This window comes from Toxotes jaculatrix, chromosome 6 (assembly GCF_017976425.1).
Source record: "Toxotes jaculatrix isolate fToxJac2 chromosome 6, fToxJac2.pri, whole genome shotgun sequence".
NCBI classification, from domain to species: Eukaryota; Metazoa; Chordata; class Actinopteri; family Toxotidae; genus Toxotes; species Toxotes jaculatrix.
The window spans coordinates 20938581-20965945 of NC_054399.1; the positions used below are offsets into that span (position 1 = coordinate 20938581).

The following is a 27365-nucleotide window of genomic DNA, read 5'->3' on the forward strand; positions in this document are numbered from 1 at the left end:
CCATGATTCAAAAAAAAAAAAAAGAAAATGCTAATAAATGGGTGTTTCCATCTGCTAATCTTATGCAATATTAAAAGATGAAACAAGACGATGTCATTTTAAAGTATCAAACCCCATATGATGTGATGGAAATTTATTTTTGTTTCCTGTTGTAAATTGAGTAATGTTTTTTTTTATTTCTTCTGTTTCCACTCAGGTGTTTTCTATGCACAAACTGAAAATGCACTAAAAAACTGGTGGATGGAAACTCACTTACTATATTGCGTCAATCTTTAAAAGTGTGAGGATGTGCCTCCGTTCTTGCTATCATGAACGTTTTGTTCTTTTGCAAACAACTTGATAGGATCTTTCGTTACGAGGACGTATGTCAGTCAAGGATTACAGTTCTGCTCTCAAAACAACAATCCCCTCCCATCCCTGTTTTTTTTGGAAGGGCTCAGGTGATTCAGGAGATGATTACAGATTACTCTCCTGACTCACTGTGCAGCTTCCTGGAAATACCACCTTCACACACACACACTCACACACACACTTTTCACATGCCTGTGTGAGACAGCACTGAGATTTACTCAGGAGAAAAAAAAAGGAAAACCAGCATCAGCTGAATATTTTTACTTCCAAACAGTCCTTCAACCTTCTGCTGGAGTCCAGGAGCAACTTCTTAACTTGGCTTTGACATTCAGGCTGTGTTCTCTGATCACAGTGTTGGTTATTATACATAGGCCAGAAACATATTTATTTAATGATTAGATCACCATTACATAATGCCTTGGGCTCTTTATATGACATGGATTTAACTGACGAAATATTTTGTGGTTTGTTAGAAGTATGACTTTAGTGGGGATTCTGCTTTCTCTTAGTAACTAGTTTTGGTGAATGTTTGTGAGCCTCTTCTGTACTCTGTGTGGTGAAAAGAAAAAGTACTCAGATGTGAGCAAAACCCAGCCTCACACACACATATGACTCCTTATGACAGTTATGACTGAGGAGTAATTTTCCCTTCTCAGATTGTTTTACTGGAATAGGTTAAAGTTGTGGGAAGAGGATTAAACCATATTTTAGAGGCCAAACAATGATAAAAGATTAAAAAAAAATGAAGCATAATTTGATTGGCAGAATTTAGCCTTTTGTTCTTTCCTACACCATCTTGCAACCTCTGAGGTAAATCTCATGACCCCTGGTGGAAGTGCAACCCCTAGGCTGGGAATGGGAATCACTCTCATTTCTTAGTTTTGTTGATCATTCCTGCAGCTAATGGTAACATTTTACTCACCGAGTTAACCGCTGTGAGCGGAGGACAGTAAGACAGGAAGCAGGAATGGCCAAATGATCCCACAGATTGTCAGCAAACCTAATGTTTAGCCATATAATTGAAACCACTTATTTGGAGTAGGGGAAATGTCCATTGTTTTGCAAATCTGAGTGGGCATGCACAGCTGCAGCAAGAGTGGCTGGTCAGAAAGTTACTATGTCTAGTATTGTTCTACTATCTTAAACTAAAAAGGATGGTTAAAAAAAAAAGAAAAAGAATGAGGATGTTTTTGGCCCTGATGCACTTCAGTGGATTTCTCAACCTTAACAAATTTAGTGTGAATAGCTCAAGATCAAAAGTCTGTGGCAGTATCTGTGTGTGTGTGTATGTGTGTGTGTGTGTGTGTGTGTGTGTGTGTGTGTGTGTGTGTGTGTGTGTGTGTGTGTGTGTGTGTGTGTGTGTGTGTGTGTGTGTGTGTATGTGTGTAATGCGGGGCCATCTCATCATCTCAGCTTTCATAGCAACAGGATGGGCTCGTTGTATTGTCTAAAAGGAAGCACACACACACAGAAACACACATGCACGTGTCTGGGTGTTATCAACTCTAGACAATACAGAGGAACAGGAGGACAAAGACAGGAGAGAGTGTTGTCCTGAGGGCCAGCCAGCACACACACATTCAACATGATCTCATACTTGATGTAATGACACAGGCAGAGCTCTTCTACTTGTTTCATCCTCTTCACCAGATGAAATTTAATCATTTTTTGTCAACATTCCTTCCATATTTGAAAGCAGCGTTAAGCAAACGCTCCAACTAGAGTTTTAAAGTCTGACTCTGAGCTGATTTATGTTTCAGCCAAGATGGAGTCAAGTAGTTAAACTTCATGAGTCTTGAGTGCACCTTGGGTTGATCAAACATGTCACAGCCACGGAGAGATCACACTTTTTTCAACCCCTCTCTGCAAATAGCAACATTAGGTCACATCTAAATCTTCTCTAAGTACCAGACCAGTTGGTGGTGTTGGTGTAAGAGGTCCCAAACAAAAAGAGTTGGAGCATGAAATATGAGGCTGTGCAGGGGAACACAGAAGCAGGGTGGAGGGGGGGGGCTTTCTTCGGCGCTGGGGGTAGGAGTTGGGGGGGGGGGGGGGGGGGGGGGGGTCAAGAGACAACTCTGCTAAAAAAGAAAGAAAGAAAACTCCTCCCAAACACAGTAGAGGAGGAGGAGGGGCTGGGTGCTCGCAAATCACTCCCCAGAGAGAGAAAGAGGAGGGCAGGGCTTGTGGTTGTGCAGTGCTACTTGTTGTTGCCTGTCTGAAGGAGCACGAGTGTATAGTCTTCCAGCCGGTCAGCCAGCCAGTCATTCAGATGAACTATGAAAGGGAATAATTTTGATACAAACCTATAAAACACAAAGATAAACAAGAGGAACCAGAGAGAAAGAAGGAAGGGGCCATCCTGACAGGTAGGGATGACAATGTGTGTCTTTGAACATGCACTTATATATAGTAAGTGTGTGTGTGTGTGTGTGTGTGTGTGTGTGTGTGTGTGTGTGTGTAGGAATGTGTGTATGTAGCTGGTGATAGTAGTGAAGAAAGAGGTGAGACAGTTATCTTTCTTTTCATCTTCTGCTCTGAATGCTTTTTCCTTTTGTCTCAGTTTGTCAGACTTTTCATCATCGACACTACAAGTTAAAATTAGATTTTTTTTTTGTCTCACTGTGGCTGCTGTTTATTTAATTTACACTCCCATGCCTTCTCTTCGTCCTTCTGCTGTCCCTCTCTCCATCACTTCTGGTTGAATTGTTTACAGCTTGCAGTGAGCTAGATTTACTCAGGGACTTTTTGAGCAATAAGTTGCCATCCCAAGGCGCTGGGTGTAACTGTGGTTGCTGAGATTGGCGGCGCTAACTGTGGAAACCCCAGCAGGAAATAATTACATGAAATATGACAGATAAGACCAACGGTATTTCTTTTCATCAACTTACTTGTTTTTTAAGTGAGTTTAGTCACTAAAGCTGCATGTATGTTGACTTTAATGGTTTAGAATTAATTTAATGGTTAAGAAGTTTATTTTTTCTGGTCAGATACCATAAAAAATTCAACAAATTGATTGCCTGCTAAAGCAGTATAATAGATCAGATGACACTGATGATAAATGATATGATTTGACACAGCAAATGAAGCCATTTAATATGAACAATGTTACACTAACATCTGACATATGTCAAATTTGTTAAATAAAATAAACCAGTGAATGTCTCTTATCAAACAGGCCTTCACTTTTTAGCTTAAGAACACTTTTAACAGGTTGAAACTCTGACCTTCACTTACGAGAACACATTTTTAAACAGCAAGCCACCCACAAGATGATGACAGAGACAGACGTGTGTGTGCATCTGTGTGTGTGTGTGTCGTGTTGATGTTTCTTGTGTGTTGTGCAGATAAACACATATGCAGCAGGTTGTTTCAGACATTAGTCAGTGTCGTGTCTGAACACTAAAGTGAAGATGGACTGAGCCAATGAGTTTACACTTTAATTAAATCTGAAACGTGTCTGCGTCAGATTCAGAGCTCAGCTTTAACTGTGCAGTGGTTGTGTACTTCCAGTGGCAGTGTTATGTGAAGTGTGTGTTTGTGCGTGTGCGGTGTTGTGTTACTTGCCCCAGTGGGATGAGGTGGTTGGTATTCCAGCCAGTCGTCAGCACTATGTGACCTGATGGTCTTTACAAGGACTGACTGACTGACTGACTAGAAGGAAAGTTTAAAAAAGGACATGAGTACAATTATGAGGTACTGTCAGCATCAACACTTTGTGGAAAGTATCATACTTTTCACCTTAGCGCCTTTCTTTGATTCCCATATATCCCATATATACATCAGTAATACAGCAATCTGAAAGGGCCATCAGTCCATTTACATTTACCTTTGTTACTTAAATCTGAAATATCTAGCCTCTCTTTGTTAAAGGAGTAGTTCAGCTTCTTGGAAAATATGTTGTTTTTTTTTTTTGCCTTCTTGCAGAAAGTTGAATGAGACGATCAATGACATTCTCATATCTGTACGTTAAATATGAAGCCAGACTGCAGGTGGTTATCTTAACTTATAAAGACAGGAAACATGGGAAAAACAACTCATCTGGCCCTTTCCAATGGTAAAAAACAAACTGCTTATCTGAACCTATGCACTTATTGGTTCAATCCCTATGAAAACAGAAATGAAAAAGCACAAGTTGTAGTTTTCCCAAAAGTTTTACAGGGAGCAGAACAGTTGCGATTTTTCCCACTTGCCCTCAGACGCAGATTGTGCACGCAGATACAGATGCGCTTCTGTTCATACTACAATTGGGGGTATGCAAAAACAGACATGTTCCACACATGCACAATAGAAAACATGATGGCGACCTCTTGACAGCAAGAAGGAGAGCTCCTTTGTTTGTTACATTTGGCTGAACAACATGGAAAAACCAGGTCGAAGGATGGGAAATTAACATTACATGCTCACGGTGCATGAAATAAGCTTCCAGTTTACTTGTCTGGTGCATTTGCAGGTGGCGGGCTCACAGAGCAGACAGTCCGTGTGGACTCTGATTTTGAGCTGTGGAAACCATGAATTGGCTTTAACTGACAAGAGCTATGCCAGACATGTTCCCCTATGTCCAGTCTCAATGCTAAGCTAAGCTAATTATATCTCCATACTTAGCATACAGACATGAGAGTGGTATCAATCTTCTAATCCAACTCTCAGCCAGAAAGCAAATAAATGTACTTCCCACAAAAGCCAGACAATTCCTTTAAGAGACTGCTTTTTTTTTATGTCATCTGCATAATGGAGCGTTGTCAGACATGAAGAATGACACACTGAGTCTTGGTTGGACTTGGTGGTGTCTTGTAAGTAACATAAACACAAAAGTATTGACCATCTCATGTCACTTTAGCTTGTCATTTCATTTGATATCACATTATCAAGCACGTTACCAGGTTAGTCAAAGATGTTTAGATGATGTAGTTTAGACACAGCTCTGTCGTGCCATCTTTATGGTAGTTCAAACAATATTTTACGTACATCTTAAAGTTATTGGTCCAGAAATTTTCCATTTTTGTTCTCATACCTCAAAATCACTTTGAAAGTGTAGTAATGCAGTGCTTTTAAATTGCAGCCTTGTTACTTACATTTTAAATAAAGGCTGTGTATACTTCCTGTGCTACTGACTAACTCAGCTGGCTGTTTCTGTGTGTGACTGAGTGACTGGCTCACAGTGTGGTGGTCAGTGACTATACACAGACAACACGTCTCTACATTTAGCTGTAGACATAAAATGAGTGCACACACACTAAGGGCAGTTATGTGTGAATGTTAGAGAGACACACACACATACACACAGATTCAGAAGTATTAAATGGCAGCTACTGCTGTGGGATTTAATAACAGCCTCATTAATATGTTACACACATAGTTCACACACACTCACACACATACACACTGGTGGCCCCACGCACTGAAGAGCGCAGCAGGACACCTCTCTCTCTCTCCCTAACAAAGGCTGGCTCTAAACAGCGGTCATGTGACAGTTGTTCCCATTGTTCACTTCTGGCCAGGGGTGGTTTTGCTAATGCGCTGGTGTGTGTGTTTGTGTGCGTGTGTGTATATATTTGTGTGTGTGCCATAGCAGGAAGACACTTTAAGCCAGCTAGAGGAAACCCCTCATTCTCAAGCAAGTTGATGTTTGTGTTCGTCCTCCCTATTTTGTGTGTGTACGTGGGTGTGTAATGACAGACCAGTAGTGCAACACTTGCTGTTTAAACACTCCATTTCATGTATAAATCATACTATTATATAGAGTGTGTTTTTAATCTAGATGCTCAATTTGTATCACATAAGCCACAGATAGTGAACTAAATGGGACCAAGTGAACTGGAGACTTCTGATTGTCCAGTTTAAAACCACTCCTTCTGTGGATTAACAACAAGGCTCTCTGACTCCTGATTGATGTTTAAGGTTAGCCAGAGAGAAAGGGAGAGAGCCTGCCACCAAAACATTAAATTAAATTTAACTGAATTGGATTTGATGTAATAGGAAAGTTGTGTCCTTCGACCCTGTGAGACAGAATTAGAGAGAGACAGCTCAAGAGACAGTCGGCGAAGAAAGAGGAAGGGAAGAGAGATGTATTTGTTTTATTGCTAGTAATCCTTTATAATGAGCCGCCTGCTCTCTAAATGTTTATACTGCCATTTCCTCTTCCTGTTAATCTGCACTTGTTTCCCACCCAAGGCCTCATGTGAATTTATGCGTGTGTGCTGATGTTCCCAGCCCAAGGACTTCTCTAGTGTTGGTGACAAAGCAAACTTCAGTTCAGGGTATTTTGTCTTTTACACCATGGTCAAGGAAAATACTTTTGGTTGGTTGGCAGGTGTCCATTAGAACGTTATGTCAATTCCCATTTCAGAGTTTTCTTTTAATGAAATCCTCTGTGAAGCCTGGTTCCAGACCAATAAATTGCGGAAATTCTTCCAACACAGCCCAAGAATCTGAAAGTTAACTGACTTAAACCATCAAACATTTTATCAGATTTTTACTAACGAAATCTTAAGCTCTGGCTTGCCTTAATGGCACATGCAATGAAATTATAAGTTTTATGATTTTAATATTTCTGACTGAAATGTTCCTTGTTAGTGGTGCAGTATTTCACCTTAAATACAGTACTGTGCAGGACAACGAGCCCAAACATACAGCCTGACTCATGAAGATCTACCTTCAGCAACAAGAAGAACTGTCCTGCAACAGATGGTCTGGCCCCCACAGAGACCTGATCTCAGCAAGATGGAGTCAGTGTGGGATCACATGTAGAGACAGAAGGCACTGAGACCAAACCCACAGAAGAACAGTAGCAAGTTCTCCAAGATGCTTTTTATCAAACAAATCTTATGATTTGTTCTAATGATTCAGTGGACATTCAAGACGTGCTCCAGCTGTAAATCATCTTAACATTATCTGCTTCTGGATGAACAAAATAACTTCTTCCTCTCTGTGACTCTGTGCCAGTGCATTTCAGACAGTTCCAGTCAACAGCCAAAATCATTATAGAAGTAAAGACTATATTAAACTGCAGGTAACCTTTCTAACAATGCTCATGCTTCACATGAGGTTACCAATTAAAACGATGTGGAAAGCGAAGTAAACATGGGCTAAGCTGGCCTCAAACTCAAAAAAAAGAAGGAGGATGAACATTTAAAAATAGCACTTCTTTTTAAAGGGGACCTATTTTTCGTAAATGGCGATGGAATGTGTGATAATGTCCTAATGCAGAAAATAATGGACTTGATGTAGGAAATACCAGCGCTCCCTCTTTCCCTGTGTGTGTATTGTTTTATTTTGTGTGTGTGAGCAGGGCGAAGTGACAGGGCGCTGACCAGCTGTAGGGAGGAGAGGATGAGGCAGGGAGAGGGAAAGAAGAGGAAAAAAAAGGAGGTGGAAGGACAAAGGACAGAAAGAAGGTGACGAAGTGAGGGAGCAAAAGAAGAGCTGACATTGTGATGGACAGAGGGACGGACAGAGGGAGGGTATGTCTCCGGGGACAAGATTGAAAGAGAAAAGCAAAGATGGATGAGCAGGGATGGAGTCAAAAGGAGAGAGCAATTGAAATTAGGCAGCAAAGTGAAATAAATAGTATGGAAGGAGTAGATGGGACAGAAGGAGACGTTAGAGGAGAAAGAGAAAGATGGAAGGAGAGTGAGTGAGATTTTTCACACCTTCACTCCATGTGGAAATAACTTCCTGTGGCTCTTAGCATGAATAATTTATTTCTAAGATGACAAAGTATTCATGCACATAAGTGGTGTTTGTCTGTGTTTTCAGTCAGTGAGAGTCGTTCCTTTCTCCTCTGCAGGAAGGAGTGTGTGTCTGGCAGATGGTCAGGGCCACACACACACACACATTCAAATACACACACACAGACACAGCTGACCATCCCTGAAGGTCTTATAACAGGTCCTTCTCCTGTAGTCGTTCTGCCCCTTGGAAGAATCCCCACTCTGACCCAGCCCTACCCTAGCAGGACTTTTACAGTGTGTTTGTGTGTGTGAGTGTGTGCGTATAAACTTAACTAGTTGTCCTGAACTCTTCAGCTGGCCAGCTGTTCCTTTCTCTAAACCTACATTTGCATTTTTATTGACATTCATCATCACAAGCTGGTGAGTCATTGGCCCCCTGGTAGAGTTGGGTTCAGTTCCATTTTAGTTTCTGTTCCAGGTTTCCTGTGTTTGCAAGGCTCATAAATTTCTTATCAGATGTTTGATTTCTCCTTGAACTTTTGATTTAAAAAAAAAAAAAAAAAGAGTGATGTTCAAAACATTGAGGTAGCAGGTCTCGAATTTTAATCTGGCACTGACTGTTGCTTTCGAATTACATGCATCTGCAGCTGTATCTAGTTAGATCAGCGGTCAGAGGAAGAAAACACCACTCTCAGACGGGGAATAGTCAGTGTAATTTTGCAGTTCGACAGTTCGCAGTCCAGCGGTGACCAGCGTTGTGAGTCTTGTGAAACAATGCCATCAAACCACAGCCCAGCCCCCTCCACACAGGATAACAACAAGCATCCTGTTTGTTTTCTGCTCAATCATTTAACATGATTTTCTGTTACCCAGCTGTAAGCACTGCTGTATGAGTCCCCTCTTACAGCAACAAATGTTAACAAGTGTTAAATGAACTCTCCAATTTCAGTTTCAGCCCTCCTCAGTCACTACAGAGCTGACATGTTGAGATAAGTACAAACAGTGCAGGCAGGGGGAAACAGAAACACCAGAGGTAACTTCCAAAAAATCTAACGATGTGTTTCAACATTATGTGTTTGTCTCTGTTACTGTGTGAACCCACAGAAAATGAGACACAGTGTATTAACAAACAGTTAGCGTGGACACTGGGACTATTTAGTTTCTAGTTTCACACACTTTCGAAAATCTAATCAAAACTCTGGCAGTTCTTGATGCACTGATTGAATTTCTGGCTGATTTTTCCTCTTTTAGCGAACGTCAATCTGTCTTCATCCCTGCAAAACAGCAAGCTATGTCAGAAAATGTGGAAGTATTCATTGTTCCATGTATTTTACACTATACATACGGTAGTTTTTTGTTGTTGTACACTAAAGTACACTGGGAAATGCTATGTGACTTCATGCCTCTTGCTGCATAAGAATATCCAGCACAGTTATTATCATAGTGAACTCAACTCTGTTTTTCACTTAAATTTAGTTGGAGACAGAGTTGATGACATTGTCTCTGCAAACTAGCAACAACAAGGTGAAACAAATTGACAACAGAAGTTGCTCTGTCATCTTTTCTCTATGTGCAGCTTTGAATTCAAAAGACAGTTGTTTTTTATTTCCAGCAGCCTTGTTGTTGTCCTTTGGTCAAAACAGTGCCTCTTCGTCAAGGCTGACTTCATCTAGCAGAACAGCTACAGTGCCAAGCCCCACAGTTTACTCTGCAGCCTACTTTCTCTGATCATAATCAGGTTGTTCCAATAGAGACACAATAGCAAACACCGGCATAGTTGTTCAGGTCAGATTCTTGGGTTTGATGAGATTAGAAATAGGGAGGGTCTGTGGAATCTCCTACCATCCAGTCTGCCAACATGTCTGTCAGTTCATGATATTTTAGTTTGTACAGTATGACTAACTGCTGAATGGTGAGTGATTCAGGATGGCGTGCTGTCCAGTCATCATCATCATCATCCTGCAGGGGAATTTATCCAGACCCTGTCCAGTGTCCTATCTGCCCTGTTCATCTCTGTGTATTTATATCTACTTTTCTGTCAGTCACAAGACAAGATTTACCCCATGAGCAATAAAATAAAAAGTTGTGTGAAGTATTCATGGTTTTCTTTCAGTTCTTTGCCAAAGTATAAAGTATTTAAAGGGTTTCAGTCATTCCCAAAGGGTATGACATTCAGAGTCTATTGATAAAAATGCTGCCTGGAACTGAGGTGAAGGGTCAGACCTCAGCTCTTTCCAGAAATCAGGCTTGTCTCTGGTTAACTTCGTATTGGCTCTGAGCCCAGCACCATATAAAAACTGGCAGGGATAAACAACTGTGGATATTTAAATGTTGCTTGATACACATTTCTTGAATTAGAAATTTACTGACTATTGATGGAAATATCTGTGGTTAAAATCAGTATGATCAAATTTAGGATTGGATTTCAACATTATGTTTCAAGCCCATGTAATCACTCTGAATGCAATCGGATATCACAGTTTGGACAATATTATCCTCCTAATGTAAACCAGATTAGCTCTGCCCCCATAGGTTTTTCAATTGAAAAAGGACATTTAGCACAGAAGGTGGTGGGCAACATGTCCTTGCATGTTCTTAATTGTTGTCTTTGGTTTGTGGGGTAAATATAAACCTTCAATGAAACTGAGAGCGTAATTTTCAAACCAGCTCAAACTAATATAATATGAGACGTTTTATTTTCCTCCAGGCAATGTGCATGATTATGTGCAAGGATATGTAAGTGTGTGTGTGTCATGTGAGTGTATTAGTATTGTTGTACTATATGTTGTTATGTGTGCATCTTGTATCATAATATTTCATCTCAGTGAATGCTGTATGTCAGCGTGTGTTTCTATGTTTCAGATCATATGTCTTTCTGCAGCAGTGTTTTTATACCTGACCCTTCTGTCTTGTGTTACAAATGGTTACATAACAGCATCCCCCAGGTTACTGTTAGCATGTTAGGTTATAACTCCTGGAGGAACTTTCACCCTGTGAGGCTAATTGACTGAAATCCAAATCTTTAATGTCTTGGTAAAAGATAGGATTCAAATCTGACTATTTCTGTGTGTTTCTTTCCAGAGTTGAGGATGATGGCAGAGGGGCGTTTTGCGAGTCTGCCCAGATCCCTCCATGCACACCACACCCTGGAAGGAGGCACCACCCACCCTGGAGTCCCCTCCCCCTCCCTCGGTGTCCCCAGCAGCAGCACCTACTCGTCCAGGAGGCTGCAGGCTTCCCTTGCCTCCTCCATGGACCTCCTCAGCTCCAGACCTGGGTGAGTTAGATAACCAAAAACTGGTCTTCAAACAGACTCAGAATTCTGGGTCTCACTCAAATAATGAGTCATACAAGCCTGTATACTCTGTGCTGGCATTTCTGTCCAGTGTCTTTTCTTTAAGCCAATAATCATACACTTCTCTAAACTTTGGAGCTCCTTCTACAATAGATGGGTCAATTAGTGCAACTACATTTTGAGTGGTCAAACCTTTTTCAAACCCACAAACTATAATTTAGTCTCTAATGAAAACCCCAAACTTTCCCAAAATACCAAAATGTCCGGAAAATATTAACAGGATGATGCACAAGACATTAAATATTTCCATTCCTGTCCAGTTGAACAGACACAAACATGGCATCTAGTGTCACTTCAGTGTCAGTGAGTCTGAATATGGTGCTGTCAGTGTGCAGAGTAAGAGTAAGGTACTTGCGTGGAACTTTAAGGTAAAACAAATCAGTTTCTCCTCCTCCTTCCCTTCTCCCTCCCCCAGTCTCCCTCCAGGGCAGGACATGGGCTTCTCAGAGCTGCCTGCTGCAGCCTACCAGCCAATCTCCATTCACGGGACTCTGCCTCGACGCAAGAGGGGAGTTACCAACATCACCCACGGGAACTACACCTGGGACCCCAGAGCCAATCACACGCCGCCATTGGCTGCGGCCAATCAACCTTTGACCTCTCCACTGGTCCAAAATATCATTGACGACTTCCGCGGTTACAGGTAAACACATCTAGAAACAGATAAATATACTGATCAGGTCATACAAGGTCTCTTGTTACTGCTGATGCTCTGTTTTGGATAATGATTCAGTATTTTTTCAGTTTATGTCTCTGATTTTATCTTCGTCAATCATCATCAAGCGCTTAACTTATCTGTGATGGTTTAGACATGACATGAAGGCACATGAAGAAAAGCATGAGACAATTTAAGGAAGACTCCACAGACAGTTTATCTTTTGGGATAAAAATAGGTTTGACGTGGTTTTGAAAATGTTGGAGCTTGTTTAAACGGCAGCTGTAGTCACTTTGGTGATGAATGATTATTCAGTCAAATGACAGAAAATTAATTGTTGACAAACTTGATCATCACTTTTTTGTCTTTTTTTTAAGCAAATGACCAAAATTCACTGCCTTCAGCCTTCCACCTGTGGATACTTAAATGTAATGTTTCTGTGATAGTAAACTGAATATCTTTGGGTTTTGGGCTCTTGTTTGCACAGAACAAGAAAAGTAAATGTCAGCTTGGGCTTTTTCACAATTTTTGAACATTGTATAGACAAAACAAGTCATTGATTAAGCTGTGAAGCTTTGGATGCATAACAACATGTTTTTTGTGGAATACATTGTAAGCTCTGTGTATCCAAGATCTTTATTTTGTGAAGGAGCAAGTTACCAACATTTCAGAACCACTTTTAAACCCTATGTGAATATTTAATGTTCAAACAATAGATTTTTGTTGGAGCCTTGTTACTGTGAGCATTGATATGGCTCTGTTAAACATCAGAGACTGGTATTCAAACTCTTCCTCAGAACGAAGGGGTAGAAAGAGAGTTTGGAGTTGGATGGAGAAAGGGGAGGTTGTAAAGCGAGCCCCGAGGGGGCGTAGCAGTTAGCTCAACTTCAGAGGGAACACACACAAACACACACACACCTCATCCCTCATCATGTCCTCCCATCTTTCTGTCTCTAGTGTAGAGTTACAACAGACTGTATCTGATGTAGCCAGCTTTGTGTGTGCGTTTGTGTGACTGTGGGTGCGTGCGTGTAGCCCCCAGCAGTTGGGTTACCTTTGTAGGTCAGGGTGTGGCAGGACAGATCACAGATTACTGTGAACTCTTTGTCTGCTCTCTCTATCTTTCTGCCTCCATGCTGGATACATTTCATATACCGCTGACATACAGCGGGACAATTTGTCCAGGTTAGATTCAGCTTGTGCAGGTGGCTAAATAATGAAAAGCGTCTTACTCACACATGGTTTATGTTTCATTTTCCATGAAGTCTGTGCAGGTTTTCGGGTTTTGCATCCTCCTGCTTCTTACTGTTCAAATGTCATCAAAATAAAATGAGGGACAAGTATGTTTCTAACCCTTAGTTTGATCCACGCATGAACTCAACGAGTTGAGAAAGAAATCAAAATGCGTCTGAAGAAAAAGAGACATCTTTCTTTAGCTGAGTAATTTTTGGCAGGGTGGCTCTTTAACATCAGCCAGTGTTGGCCACACTTCAAGCTGTCTGGAGATCAGAGAAAAGCACTTGGTAATAAGCAAATTAACCTGCTATTGGCCTCACAACTACAAAGCAGGCTTTCATATGTGAGTGACACCATGTATGTTCAGACATTTTACCCACAAGACTCAGTGGGTCCATATTAATTTGATCTCTTTCTTTGATTTGCTTGTTTGACTTACTGACAGTCAGCCTTTGGCCTCAGGTGAAAAGTAATTTTACAAGGTGTCTTCATTCAAATAACCCTGGATAGTTACACCTCAGCTCATTTCAGGAATCATTTCCTCCCTCATTACTAAAGACAGAAAATCCCAATTTTTATATGTTGAAAATTCAGTCCTTGATGTAATTAAAGTACTCTGTAGTGTTAACAAAATTCAAGCTCACCGATGTTGTTGGGAAACTCCACACAGTTCATAGTTTTCTATAAAAAGATAAGGGAGTGAGTCTTTATGGTATGTAACCACTGGCCTAGTCGGTCTTGACTTTCCATTGCTCATGCTGTCAACTGACCTCTGACCTCTGACCTTATGTTGCACTAGCTCCCGATTGGTCAGTTTGTCTTTCTGTTGACCTCTGTGGGCATCTGACTAGACCACCAGGAGAGGAAGAAGGGGGGGGGGGGGGGGGGATGGGAGGCAGACAAATACAGCAGAGAGAAAGAGTGGAAAGGAGAAAGGCAAAGAGAGGTATGAGAGCGGTTGTAGAGGAGACAGACAGTGACAGACCGTTGATATAGGCAACTTCTCCTTTCACTGGCATAAATAAGATGAAGTTAAAATCCTTCTGAATTCCCCATTTATCTGTTGATTCTGTTTGGATTAACTTCTTCTTCTCTGGTTTTGGTTTAAATCAGATTACCCATTTACAGTACAGCCAAGCCTGTTTATATCTGAGGATTTAGTGCAGCAACAACAGCGGCAGGTTGTTCTAAAGCGGCGATTTAGTGCTTCGAATTAACAGGGAGGATGCGAGACGAAGAGCTATGGGGTCGACAGAGACTCACCTCCAGTTATTCAAATAACAAAATAGGTTTTCCAATTTAAAGCAAACTCTGACTATGACTATTTGTCACTATGAATTTTAGTAGATAACATACAGTTTATTGAATAGATGTTAAACACATCAAACTGAGGCTTTATACTGAGTCTGTGGAGCTTTACAGTGGAAACACACTGACCTCTGTAGGCTGCCTGCAGACCCTACATGTTGCATCAACATTCTGTTTCTTTCTGTCTGTCCGTCACGCTCTCTCTCTCTCTCCCACACACACAAATATGGTGCAGTCCCTAACTAAAGCCAGTTGTGGTCGTGCTGAGTATTGTGTGGTGGAGCGCAAAAGAACAACAGTAGCCAGAAAAAGACTGTGGCGAGCGCTGCCTGCTTCTGCCCTCCCTACTCTTGTTATTTTTTTCCCTCTCAGTGGCTTCTGCTCTTTCGGCCTTCTCTTCTCTGTGTTGCAGGTCAGGTTTGTGGTTGCAGAAGCAGAAAAATCCAGTGTCTGATGCTGTTTCAGCAACATGGGCAGAAAAAGTTAGCTGTGGTTGGCTTGTGTAGTCTAGAATGGCTGGCCATCTCACATCCACCACACTTTGTTTCACTTCTTTTAGTGCAGGAGTCAGGCATACTAAACTGTCGTCAGGGGAGAGTTAACATGTAAAAAACAAAAACCCATCTGTCAAGGTGCAGGGTGGAGAAACCGTCCTTCACCTGATGACCTCAGTTTAAGACACTGAATCTCCATCAACTCAAGGGCTGCCATACTGTTTGAGAGCCCGACCTTTGACCTGCCTGAGGAGAAATGGGAATTTCCCTCAGTTGTAGCACATTCAGCTCCAGGAGGGTTTATATGGGTGTTGTCTGGTATTTGGTGACTGTCATTGCACCCACCTAAAACTAGGGAGCCAAGGCAGGGTTACGAGGGGCAGGTGGTTGGTGTGGTGAAGATTTCAGTCCAGTCACCCGCTGACCCCAGAGACGTAGCACATATGACTACACTAAGTGGTCACTATCAAACTGAATGTCTAATCTTAGTTCAATCTGAGCCCACAGAAACTTTCTGCATTCTTCTCCATCATTCTCTTCCTTCTCTTCTTCCTCAGCAGTAGTGAATTCACAGAAGCCAAAACTGTACAATAGTAAAGCCACAGATACCCACTCCTGATGATCACTGCTCAGCTAACAGCCAGTTGATGAGATTTGTGTTGATACACTTTGGGGGTAGGGATCTGTAGACCGGAAACAGGAATGGTAGCCGTACACTGCACTTCCATGGCTCTGCAAACTTCAATCTGCAGTAGATCTTGAGGGTGACAGAGAGGCCTGAGCACTCCACTTTCTATGAATAATGACTGTACATTGTTGTGAATGGAGGCTTCTGTTCAGTTACATAACTAAATCCCGCTCATTATGTGGGGCCATATTAAAACTGAGAGGGCTTACAGCTAAACATATTTGGTTTGGTAAGTAATGGACTGTGCTAATATTCCCGTGGGAACACCAGTGAAGGCTTAGAGGATTTTAACTACCAACCTTGCTAACACAGTCTGGGATTTGAGCTAATTACCTCTTTCACTGAGCCCCTGGCTGTAAGCCTCCCGTAGAGAGAGTCTGAGCTTTGGTAATACACCCAAGGACCAGTGTTCAAGGCAAAGATGAAGAGCACTAGAAATAATAGAGTATACATGAGTAGGATATTCTGAAATGAAATAAAATATATAAGGAACTCAAAATGATCAAAATGCCAAAATAAAATCCCTGAAAATGATATCTAAGATTTAAACAACAGTTTAAAAATAAATAAACAAACAAACAATACAGAACAGGGGATGAAAGTCCAGCTAGAGCCAAATAAGGAGAGGCAGATTGAAAATGTCAGGCTGTTGTCTGATGTAATGTTTGGATGAATGATCAAAGAAAAATGCAAAAAGAGATTAATGATAAAAATGCTGCTGGTGCTTTGTTGTGTGTGTGTGAGTGTGTGTGTGTGTGTGTGTGTGTGTGTGTGTGTGTGTGTGTGTGTGTGTGTGTGTGTGTGTGTGTGTGTGTGTGTGCGCTCTAACCTCTCTGTGAATTTGTCAGTGGACTCAGAAGGGTAGGCGTGTGGCTGCAATGTGTGTTATGGTGGGGGAGGAGAGAGAGAGTGAGGGAGGGTGGCCAAGTCAGGCAGGCAGTGAGTGAACATGTTTACCACTGACTGAGAGAAAAAGAGTGAGAGACAGACAGTGAACAGGACAGAAAAAGAGAGAGAGTTAAAAGCAGTTTAGTGTGAGGTTTGGTTTCACTTGACTTTTTTTTTTCTCTCTCTCTCTCTCTCTCTCAGAGGAACCCGCTAGCAAAGTGGGACCTACAGAGTCTGGGATAACATTACCATTACAGCTAACTCTCTCTGTGCGCCTGCTGTACAGTGCAGCTGTACTTTCTTAGTTCAGAATATGGCTGATATGGACACTTGCTTGGACCAGTGAAATCTATTTGGACCTTTTAAAAAAGGTTCCACATCTCTATTGAACCATATCATCTCCAAAAAGAGCTGGAACAGTATTGGAGCTGCTGAAGAAGCAGCATCAGCACCAGTTAGGGACCCACTTGGACAACAAACAGCACAGCAGTATTTGTAGCAGGAGCTAGTGAGGAACTAAGATCATAACTGTTTAGAGAATCTTTGTTTGCGGGAGTGAAGATCAGCACCGAGGACGCAGGAGGTTGGGTTCCTGTAGCAAGATGTGCTCTCTAAACCGGACCTTGTCTCTGTCTGTGTTCCCCAGGGAGCCTGCTGCCGGCCTGGATGCCACGGTGGACTATGTTAAGGTAGGAACAACAAATGGTGCAGAAACAGTACTAATGTGGCTAGAATTGCTAAGAATGACCTGGAGTGAGGAGGTTTAAGATGCTGTTTTCACTTGATCTACCATTTTATTCCCTTTTCTTTTTTTTTTTTTTTTTTTTAGAAATACTAAAATATTCAGCAGATGTCTTTGCCATTGTGTGCTCAGCATGGTTTAATCACATAGTTGCACACTGTTTTAGAACATTTACAGTATCTTATGGACTGGTTGTACAAAGATAAACGACGCACAAACACAAATAAGCAACATGTAGTGTACACCACAGGCTTAAGATGCAGTATGGTTAAGTACTGACAGTGAAACTGTACCTTATGGTGTAAGTATGATCACTATGTACCGTGGTAGAATAAACACCAGGTAAAATAAAGGTTAAAAGATTTAGTAAAATCTAAGAAAATGAATTGAATCCATCCTGGATTGTAATTTAAATGACAAACACTGGATATGAAACAGCATTCAGCCACTTCTGCAGTGTAAACATCACTCAGAGAAGAAGTTAATCCAATTGCCCCTGGGCTACAAGGATAATTCACCAGTAACTCATACAGACTGCCACCCTGCATTGGCTGTCACACTGATATAAATCATATTCACACACACACATACTCCCCACCTGAGTCCCAGCTTTCCCCAGTCAAAGAGAGGTGATGACTGAGAGGTGATCATTCTGTTATCACACTATCATCCAGCTGACATTTCATATGCTTCAGTGTCTATGTTTCTGTCTCTTTCTGTTGAGGTCTTTGCTTTTCTTATTTCTGGCTCTGTGCTAAACCCTGTACAAGTTCTTCTGCTTGATTATCAGGGAAATTCATGTAATCTAAGGCATCAAAAACAAATATACACCAAGCAACAGCATACAAGTTGAAAAAACTGAGTTCTTCTCTCTCAGGCAGGGCACAGGGTGCATTTGGAGTACCAAGCAAATGGCTACCAAAGGCTGTTGAGTACTGAAAGCTGGCCCATAAGTCGCAGTCAGATTATTAGTGCTGTTTGGTTTTTTTCTTTAATCAGATATTTGTCTGATTTAAATCATTTCACACCGCATTTTACGCCAAGTTCTTGTGCTATTTTGTTAAAACAACAATGTTTACAATGTGAGAAACTTTAAACTTATTGCACACACACACACACAAAACAGTATTTTTCCACCCATTTTTTTTTTATTAAAAATGAAAGAGGAACCATGCCCTAATTCTCTTCTTTATCCCTGTATGGTCAGAGCACACAACTAATCCAACAAAATTCAATAAGTATAACAAGGCACAGCTCTCTTGTTCAAATATTGAATCCTAAGCAGAAATAGGAAATAAAAATATAGAGAAACCTGCTTATACTTAATAAAAAAAGTATTAATTAAGTTCAGGTTTCACTGAAAAAAATGTAACCTCTTTTCTCTCTTCCTTGGATAAATCAGATCCAAAAAAGAAAAGAAGTCACCATCTCTCAGTCACCTTTTGTTCAATTGCTTTTCACAGCCAAAAACAGCAGTGAAACTCAAACTATGCATAAGTTTATCTTTCAATTTACCTTCTCTTCAAATTAATGTTTCACGGTCTGGACCTTCTCATGGTATGAAACATCTTCACAGACCTTTTGATAACAAATTAGAGCCAAACCTCATGATCTTGTCTCTGTTACATGATCTTTTTTTGACCTTTGATTGTAGCGCTCTCTCAGATTAATCAATAAAATTTAGTCATCATTATTAGTTACATCATTAACCCCATGTAAGCAACCACTGCTTCACTGAGGTTAAAATTATAATTGTAATTCTTAATATTATTTTTTGACTTCCTTTTGAGAATCATATGATTATTTTTACTGTCAACTAAGCCCAAACTGTCACCTACCGGTTGCTTTTGTCTGGACAATAGTGGAAAACCCAAAGATATTTAGTTAATATTACAAAATGAATAACTGATTACCAAAGGGTTAGGGTTAGGATTGGGTTAGAGTTGTGGTTAGTGGCAGATTAATTTTGTGTCAATCACATAAGTGATCTCTGACTAAACAGTTCAACTCTAGTTACACCGATTTTCAACAGCATTTAAATTATTGCATTTCAGCAGGTCTGACTACACATACTACAACTTTCCTGTGTGTTTTTCATTTTCCAAGTCTTCACCTCTTCTCCATCCCCCAACCATCCATCCATCTCTCTCTCTTTCCATCCATCCCTCTTTTCCTCCGTCTGTTAGCTCATATGTTTGGTTGCTGACGCCTCAGTGTGAAAAGCAAACTCTGTTCTTCCCACGAGAGCAGGTTGCACATGTGGGAGCTAACCGCACACACACATACACACACACTTATACCTGCATGCACACAACCAGCACTTGTGTGTATTTCTTTGGTCAAATTAGGGTTGTGGGCAAGTGTCAACAGTGTGTGTACTGACCACATATGGAGCTACTGTATCCCAGGTATTATATAATATGTGTGAAAGTGTAGCTGTCAGCTCTGACACTCCAGGTGTGTTTGCATTTCCACTGTGGATGAAAACACTCACATACGTCCATGTGTGCACACAAGCACAGACGGTAACAGACAGTGCAGGTGCTCTGTGTCATTTCCTGTAGTAAAAGGTCAAAAGTACATTAATGGTGTGTCAGTGCAGTGAGCCTTGCATTGTTTAGTGCAATCAGGCCATCGATTAGGTACAGTACTAATGTGTAGGATGGATGTGTGCAGGGAAGGAAGTGTCCGTAGAGAACAATTGTACAAAGATATCCTCTCGTCTGACTGGCTAGTTTCTCTGCTCATGGACAGGCTCATTTCCAGAGCTGTTTGATGTCTAAATTCTGCCCCATTAGCTGGTTCCCCTCACAGAAAGGAAGTCAACCTATCTTTGAGCTGATTGCTGTTTGATTAAAACCTGCATCACTGTTACTGAAATTACACTACAAAGGGTGGAGCAGAAATTAGGGCAGAACAGAAAGACAAGTACTCTATGAAAGTTAGCTGAGAAAGCTTTCAAAAACTTTGTCTGGGATGGTCATAAAACCATGAAGTTGTAGCTGGATTCATTGTTAGGATGCATAACTCCACTGAGAAGAAACACAGGTAGGAAAAATCAAGAAGCTGGAAGTGAAGATTTATGCAGTCATTGTTGGAGTCATCCAATATGGAGAAAATGGATTCTCACTGCAATATCAAAAAATAAAAAAAAAGATACAGCATTTCCTCTCCAAAATATTTAAGTTTACATACCAAATTTAGTGCTTTGTACTGTACAATAAATGTTTGTACTATACAATAAATGTAGAAAAAAAATACAACATTCAGTAACAGTGTGGTAAATTCAGCCAGATCAAAAAGTTAAGACTGAAGTGGCAAACAGGGTCGGTGCAATGTTTCCTGTGTATGCTGAATGAGTAAAGTGAGCTGAAAATGTTCATTGTGTTTAAGTATTTTGATTGTGTTGGATTAGTCAGTTGGAGCTCATTAAACTAAAATTGTATTTTATTAACTCCATAATCAATTAAGACTAAATTTGATCACTTATAATGACAAAATTCCTTCTTTTACAGTAGGTGGCAGGTTGGTAAATCAGTAAAGTCTTTGATGGCTGCAAAAGAAAAAAAGAGATAAAGAGGGAAATAAAGAAACATAGTCCTTTCTCCTGTTGATCCTCTGTGTTCAGAATGAACACAACTCTTCTTTCACTGAGCCTTTTCTAAAAGACTCTCCCTCTTTTGCTCTTTCTCTTTCATTCTCTTTGAGCTGCAAACATCCAGTTGCTCTACACCCTCACGAGAGAGCTTTAAGAAACAATAATGCTCTGTGTGTGTACGTGTGTGTGGTCTTGGGTTGCAGTGGCTTTCAACTCCCAAAGTGGATGACAGTTTACAGCATACAGTACACACACACGCACGCACGCACGCACACACACACACACACACACACACACACACACACACACACACACACACACACACACACACACAATATGCTCAATCAGAAAGCAACAGCACCATATATCCTGGTGTTGTGTGTAAATGTTAAAGGAGTACTAAAGGGTAAAGATGAACTCTGGTGCACTCTAGTGGTAAAATTAAGGTACTACATTATAAAAACCTTCAAAGCCTGAGAACTGTAAATAGATCAGTAGTCTGCCAGCATAGTTAGGAGTCCAAACAGCAGTGTGACATTCATCAGGATCAGTGTGACATTCATCAGGATCATCATACCAGTCTGTCAGCCAGCCAGCATGAGCTTAAATAGCTACCAGGCAAACCACCAACCAGCTGGTCACCCTGCTAGCCAACTATTCCGCTCCACCAACCAGCCTGCGAGTGTGTCAGTCTGCCTGTCAATATGCTGGACAGCCAGTCAATCAGTCAATTTGTCAGCCTATAAGCAGCTAGCTTCAGTAGATGAACATCATAACACAATCATCTATCTTCAGTAAGCCTGTTAGATTCAGTGGTAATTCCATCTGTGGACCGTGCTCCAGTGGTGCCATATGTGTCTTTGAGGAAAGTCAGGATTGCTATAGTCGTCATGCACGATGTACATAGTACTAGTAGCATTCATACAGGAACAAGACACGTGTCTAAATCAGAGCTTTCTAATCCATATTGAACCACTGTACACAGTATGAACACAGAATAGACAGTCTAGACAGCATAGAGAGTGTCAGCAGAAGGGGATTACTTCACAGTGCTGAACCTGAGATAGTCTGGTGTGTGTGTGTGTGTGTGTGCGCGCGCGCACGCACATGTGGTCTACTCAACACAGCTGGTTGCACAGTCGGCAGCAAGAAGGAAGGACCTGAGATCTCGCTCCTTCGCTGTCTTGGGGCGAAGCAGCCTCTCACTGAAGTAGCTGCTCACTGTAGACACTGTAGACTGAAGAGTGACAACTGTGGTTACAAAAACAATTTTTTTTCCCCATTCTCACCATATGTTTTATCTTGCTAGTCAATTTAAAAACTACAACACTGTAAACAAAGACGAGAAATGAAAGCATATACCATGTTTTTGGGAACCTCCTGTAGCACTATTAAGCATCTCTAAGAGCCTTGTACAAGCTAATCATATTACATGCTTTTAATATAACACTCATAAACTGCAGAGTACTTAGTATGAAACAGGTCTGGATCCAGATTCTTACTAAAGGACTGTCTGCAGAGTCTAGACCACAGCTAACATTTACATTTACTGTTTGTCAACAAAAAACTTAAGAGTTAAGGCAGAAAACGTTAAAACACTTTATGGTTTGGTTTCTTTTTTGAGCCACATGAAATATATTGTACCCACGATATACACATTTTTACTGATTTTATGGGGGCTCAGGCAATGTAGTAATATCACGTTGCACCAATCAATATGACTGTCGCCAAGATCACAGACCATTACTGATCAGTGACCTATTACAAACACACACACGCATCCATACTCACCCTGTGGGTGAACACCAGTGTCACTGACATTTATTCTCTGGCGTTAAAACACAGTGTTGCTTAACTGGTAAAAAAGATAGTGATGCTTTGACTGTTGCATGATATCATACCATTGACTGACAATAAAATCCCATTCCTGTCAACAAAACCTTCAGCCAGTGTCAAGAAACCCAATGATGTACTCTATTTAAAGCCCCATTACATGTTGAAATCCTGCTTCAGTGTACTGTGTCATTATTAATTTGATTTTTACAGCATAGCATGAAGATTGTGCATGGCAATTTAAGTGTCAGGGTGGGCAGTCAGGAACACGAGGGAAGAGGACCCAAATGCAGTAACTCCAAGACAGACAGATGAGTAAACTAAAAATATTTTAATTAAACTCAAAAACACTGGAACAGTGCAGGGCCAGAGAAAAAAACTGAAACAACTGAAAATCATCCACACGTGGAGAAAAAGGGTCAGGAACAAAACTAAACAAAAATACAAATGTCCTTACTGAATCAAGCTGGGTGCAGAGGAAAATCCAGAGGAAAACACTGGGATACACTATGGAGACAAAACCAGGGGGAGAACATGGGCAGGGAACAGGAACTCCACAGGAATGAACAAAGGCAATACAGGTACAGACTCAGGTGCAAACTCAGGAACAGACACAGACAAACTGACAAGGACACAGAGGAACAACGAGGCTTATATACATGAGGTAATAGGTAACAGGTGAAACCAATTAGGGCGGGGCAGACAATCACAAAAGGAGGGAAACTAGACAAAGACAGGAAGTAGTAAGACAAGATACACAAGGGACAAGACTTCAAAATAAAACAGGAAATACACAACCAAAACTGAGGAGACAAAAAGAATAACTTGACTTAAAACAGGAACTACTAACAGAACTTAATGAGCTAAAGTCCAAAGAGTCCAAAAAGGGTCTGTAAAAGGTTCAACAAACGTTCAAGAAGAGTTCAAAACAAAACTTTGACTAACTTTGATTTAACTACTTTGACCATTTGTTTTATGTTTGCTCTAGGGATGACAGTGTTGGTCAGTTTGGTCCACTCTGACATATCTTGGCAATTATCTGATAGATTGCCATGAAATTTTAATCAGATGTTAATGGTACAAAATGAATCATAATGAGTCTGGTGATCCCCTGATTTTTCTTTTACTGAGACTGTCATCCTGTAAAAAAAAAAAAAAAAAAAAGGGCCCATAGATGGTCTGTGCAATTGCCTGATTATGACCAATAGTTACATTTTATTGAGGGTCAACCTCCAGCAGCTGTTGTAATTATGACAGGAGCAAAAGAGCAAATCAGGTTGCGTAGTATACAGAGCAACACTGTGGATGGATGGGTCGACAAAACACGCAACTTTCACACAAGAAACCGCTGTTCAGTTCTTGTTTCCCACAAACCTGTGATGAAGAAGATCCAGTACGCACCTATGCATTTTGTTGCTTCTAGCGCCACCAGATGCAGAACCTTTTATTTCAGGATCATGGGCTGTACAATAAACTACATATGTAAAATAGTGCTACATATTCAATACAATTTTTGGCATTTTTAAATAACAGAAATTATAATCTTTCTCCCCCATTTTGTCCACTGAAGTTGCTGAGACAGCTCTCCCTTCCGTAGTCCATTTGACAGAAACAACAAACAGATAGAAATAGAAAACATAGAACCTCAGCTCGCCGATTTCTGTCCCTCGCTGTTTTTCCAGAGCATTCCTGGAGCAACGGATGTGTGTATTTTAAGGTGGACATTTAGCCTAGCTGGTGATTTGGGGGTGCTGTGGTTGGCAGTTGTGTGTGTGTGTGTTGCTGTGTGGTGCCCCGGGGAATGTTCTACATGGATTTCCTCCGTGGATCCTCAGAGAGTTCATACTGTAATTAGTGGCTCCATTTCCTGCGGCGAAATATTCCTTTAACTGGTTGCTGCTGGGGTGTCACCCTCAGTGTGCGTTTGTGTCTTTGTTGATGTATCTGGCTGTTTGTGTGTACACATGGTTGTTTTGGACCTTTTCTGTATTTGCACACTGCTGTGTGTTCTGTAAGTGTAGTTGTGCCTGTGTGTATGTGGTGCCCATGTGAGAGTGCATATGTCTGTATGTGTGTGTGAACTGGTGGGAAAGCCACGACACTTAACTAGTGTGTGGGTGTAATTGCTTAGCAGTCATTAAGTAACACAAATGGCCAGCTATTTATCAGTGTCACCCTGCAGGACACACACACCTAGCTGACTCTTTCCTCTTGTCTAGACACTTATGCAGGACTGTTGTGGATTCTTTTCAAGTCCACAACAGTGACTGAACCTACAGCCTTTTGCCATTAAATGTTTTTACATGGTTGCCGTCAGTGTCTGGTAGCTATTTCCTTGGAAAAGTTTTCGGCAACACAGGAAGTGATGTATTTTCTGTTTTTAGTCTGGTTGCAATAAACAGACGAAGAACCTTTTTTTTTTCTTCTTCTTTTTTTTCTGGAAGAGCAGTGGTACCAAGCAAGGTTCTGCAGTCAAAGAAAGGAGTGCCAGTCAGAGAAACTCAGTAAACATGAGGCTCAAACAGAATTACACTGAATTACAGTGCAGAACGCTCAGCTTGATTGACAGATGACCTCTGTAAAATACGGTGCAGAAACTTCCCAGCCATAAAGTAAAAATGCTAAAAATATACTGGCTGCGGCTTTTCAAAGATGAGTAGATGTTGTTTGGTCAACTAATCCTTGAATTGACAAAATAATCGTCAGATCAGCAGTAATGAATATAATTGTTCATTTCTGCCCTAGATGCAAATTATCTTGAACACAAGAGACACAGAAATTACAAAGAGTGATATGTAGTGAAGATGAGGCACTGAACATGTGTTAGTGCCCTGTGGCTGGTGCAGAATATGCATAACAATCTATGCATCTATCTGTCCATCCATGTGTTTTCATGGAGAGACGGGCTGCCTTTGGGCCACTCCTAGTTAGTCCACATTTGATTTGTTCAAACCAGATCACATGGGTCTGTCTCTCACCCATATGTGGAGCTGGGGAGGGCGGAGTAAAAAAAAGAAAAAAGTGTGAGGAAGGATCAGTGGAGCAGAGTGAGCAGTGGAGGGTTCACTCTGCAGGGGACTGTGGAGGAGAGACACGGGGAGATGACAGAGGGAGACAGTAACTGGCATGATGGAAATACTGGGATCCTAGGTTGACAGACTTTTTTCTCTCAAAGATTCTCAGTTATTCTAGTTTATGTAAATCAGTCTGACAGCACTGCAAGTTGTTTAGTCCTCTTTAGTATTTTTAACTCTGTGAGGGAAGTTTTTCCTCCAAATGTGAATCGTTCGTAGACCTGTCAGTCATTCGAATCACGGTTTGGGTCTGTAGTAAAGGTGACCCGAGCTGGTGTTTACGGCTGAAGTAAGGTGGCCGGAGGCAGCAGTTAGTCCTGGCAGTAAAGGAAAGTTAGTAAGAATGTCAGAGCGATGCAACCTCAAAACCCTGACAGCAGCTCTGTGTTGCTTCTACCACAAGAACTCTGTCATTACGGCAAAGGTGAGAGAAACAGGAGGGTGTGTGTGAGGATGCGTGCAAGCATTGATTACCTGTGTTGTGTGCAAGTGTTTTTATATCAGTGTTTGTGTTTTTACCTGTGTGTGAAATCCTCTATGGCAAGTGCACCCGTGCATGTGTTTTTGTGCATGCTTATATTGTGCAGCTTTCATGCAGTGCGTTATCCTAAGTGTTGCTGCTGTATTGCCCTTTCAGTGTGTGTTTTAATTTGAGCCTGAAGTGGTAGTACATTTGGTTTTAGAGAATTAATCCCATCACATTTGGGAGATTTGTTTCAGGGCTCCTTCATCTGCTGATGTTTTTTTTTTTTTTGAAGGAGACCACAGGAAACTGGGCAGTCCACAGTGAGACACTGGAAAAAGGCATAATTAAAAAGACATAACTCCATATTTTAGAAAACTATCTGAAAGTGCATGGTTACACTTCCAGCCTGAACAAAATCTAATCACACTGAATAGTCCTCCTCTGTCCCTCACTCTCTGTGTGAGTTGAACACTGGGCTTTTATTACTCGGACCAGACGCTCTCATAAATGACCAACTGTGTGACTGTCTGACTGTGGTAGAGTGCGAGATATATAGCTGGCTTCATCCATAACTAGTGCTCAGCTGGCAGACAGACAAGGCAGTGTGTGATGGCAAGGGTGAGACACAGATAGTTATGGCCAGAGAGGTACCAGGACAAGGGCAATAGTCCTCGTGAGGATGATAAATTACTAACTTGTGATAGTTTGTCTTCTTTATGACGTCAGTGAAATATATGAAGGCCATTAAGATGATTGGATGGAGCGAGCAGCGGTGCAGCAGGCTGAGGTGATGCTGTTTGTCCCTGTGTAGATCACTTGGGAGATGGTTAGTTCTGTGCCTTTGTGATCCTGTTCACATTTGCTGTTTAAGTGTAGTCTGTGTCCGGATAAATGAAAACATGTTAATGCAACATGTAAATGCATGTCACGTGACAGGCAACGAGGACGGGGACTGTGAGGAAAAACTTAAGATTAGATCAGATCTCATTCACATTCTCACATAC

At 41.2% G+C, this 27365-nt stretch overlaps 1 protein-coding gene across 2 annotated transcripts in view; it reads left to right on the forward strand.

Moving 5' to 3' along the window:
- Positions 1 to 2570: 2570 nt before the first annotated feature.
- The window catches only part of bcar3 (BCAR3 adaptor protein, NSP family member), a 44731-nt gene continuing 19936 nt past the window's right edge, over positions 2571 to 27365 (forward strand). The window contains exons 1-4 of one of the 2 annotated variants that reach the window (XM_041040966.1): positions 2571 to 2720; positions 11106 to 11301; positions 11795 to 12022; positions 17295 to 17337. In XM_041040966.1, the coding sequence (XP_040896900.1) occupies positions 11114 to 11301; positions 11795 to 12022; positions 17295 to 17337 (459 nt within the window). In that variant the 5' untranslated portion in view covers positions 2571 to 2720; positions 11106 to 11113. Of the gene's footprint in view, positions 2721 to 11105; positions 11302 to 11794; positions 12023 to 17294; positions 17338 to 25938; positions 26320 to 27365 lie in introns of those variants that run through there. The other variant, XM_041040967.1, reaches the window with a different exon arrangement.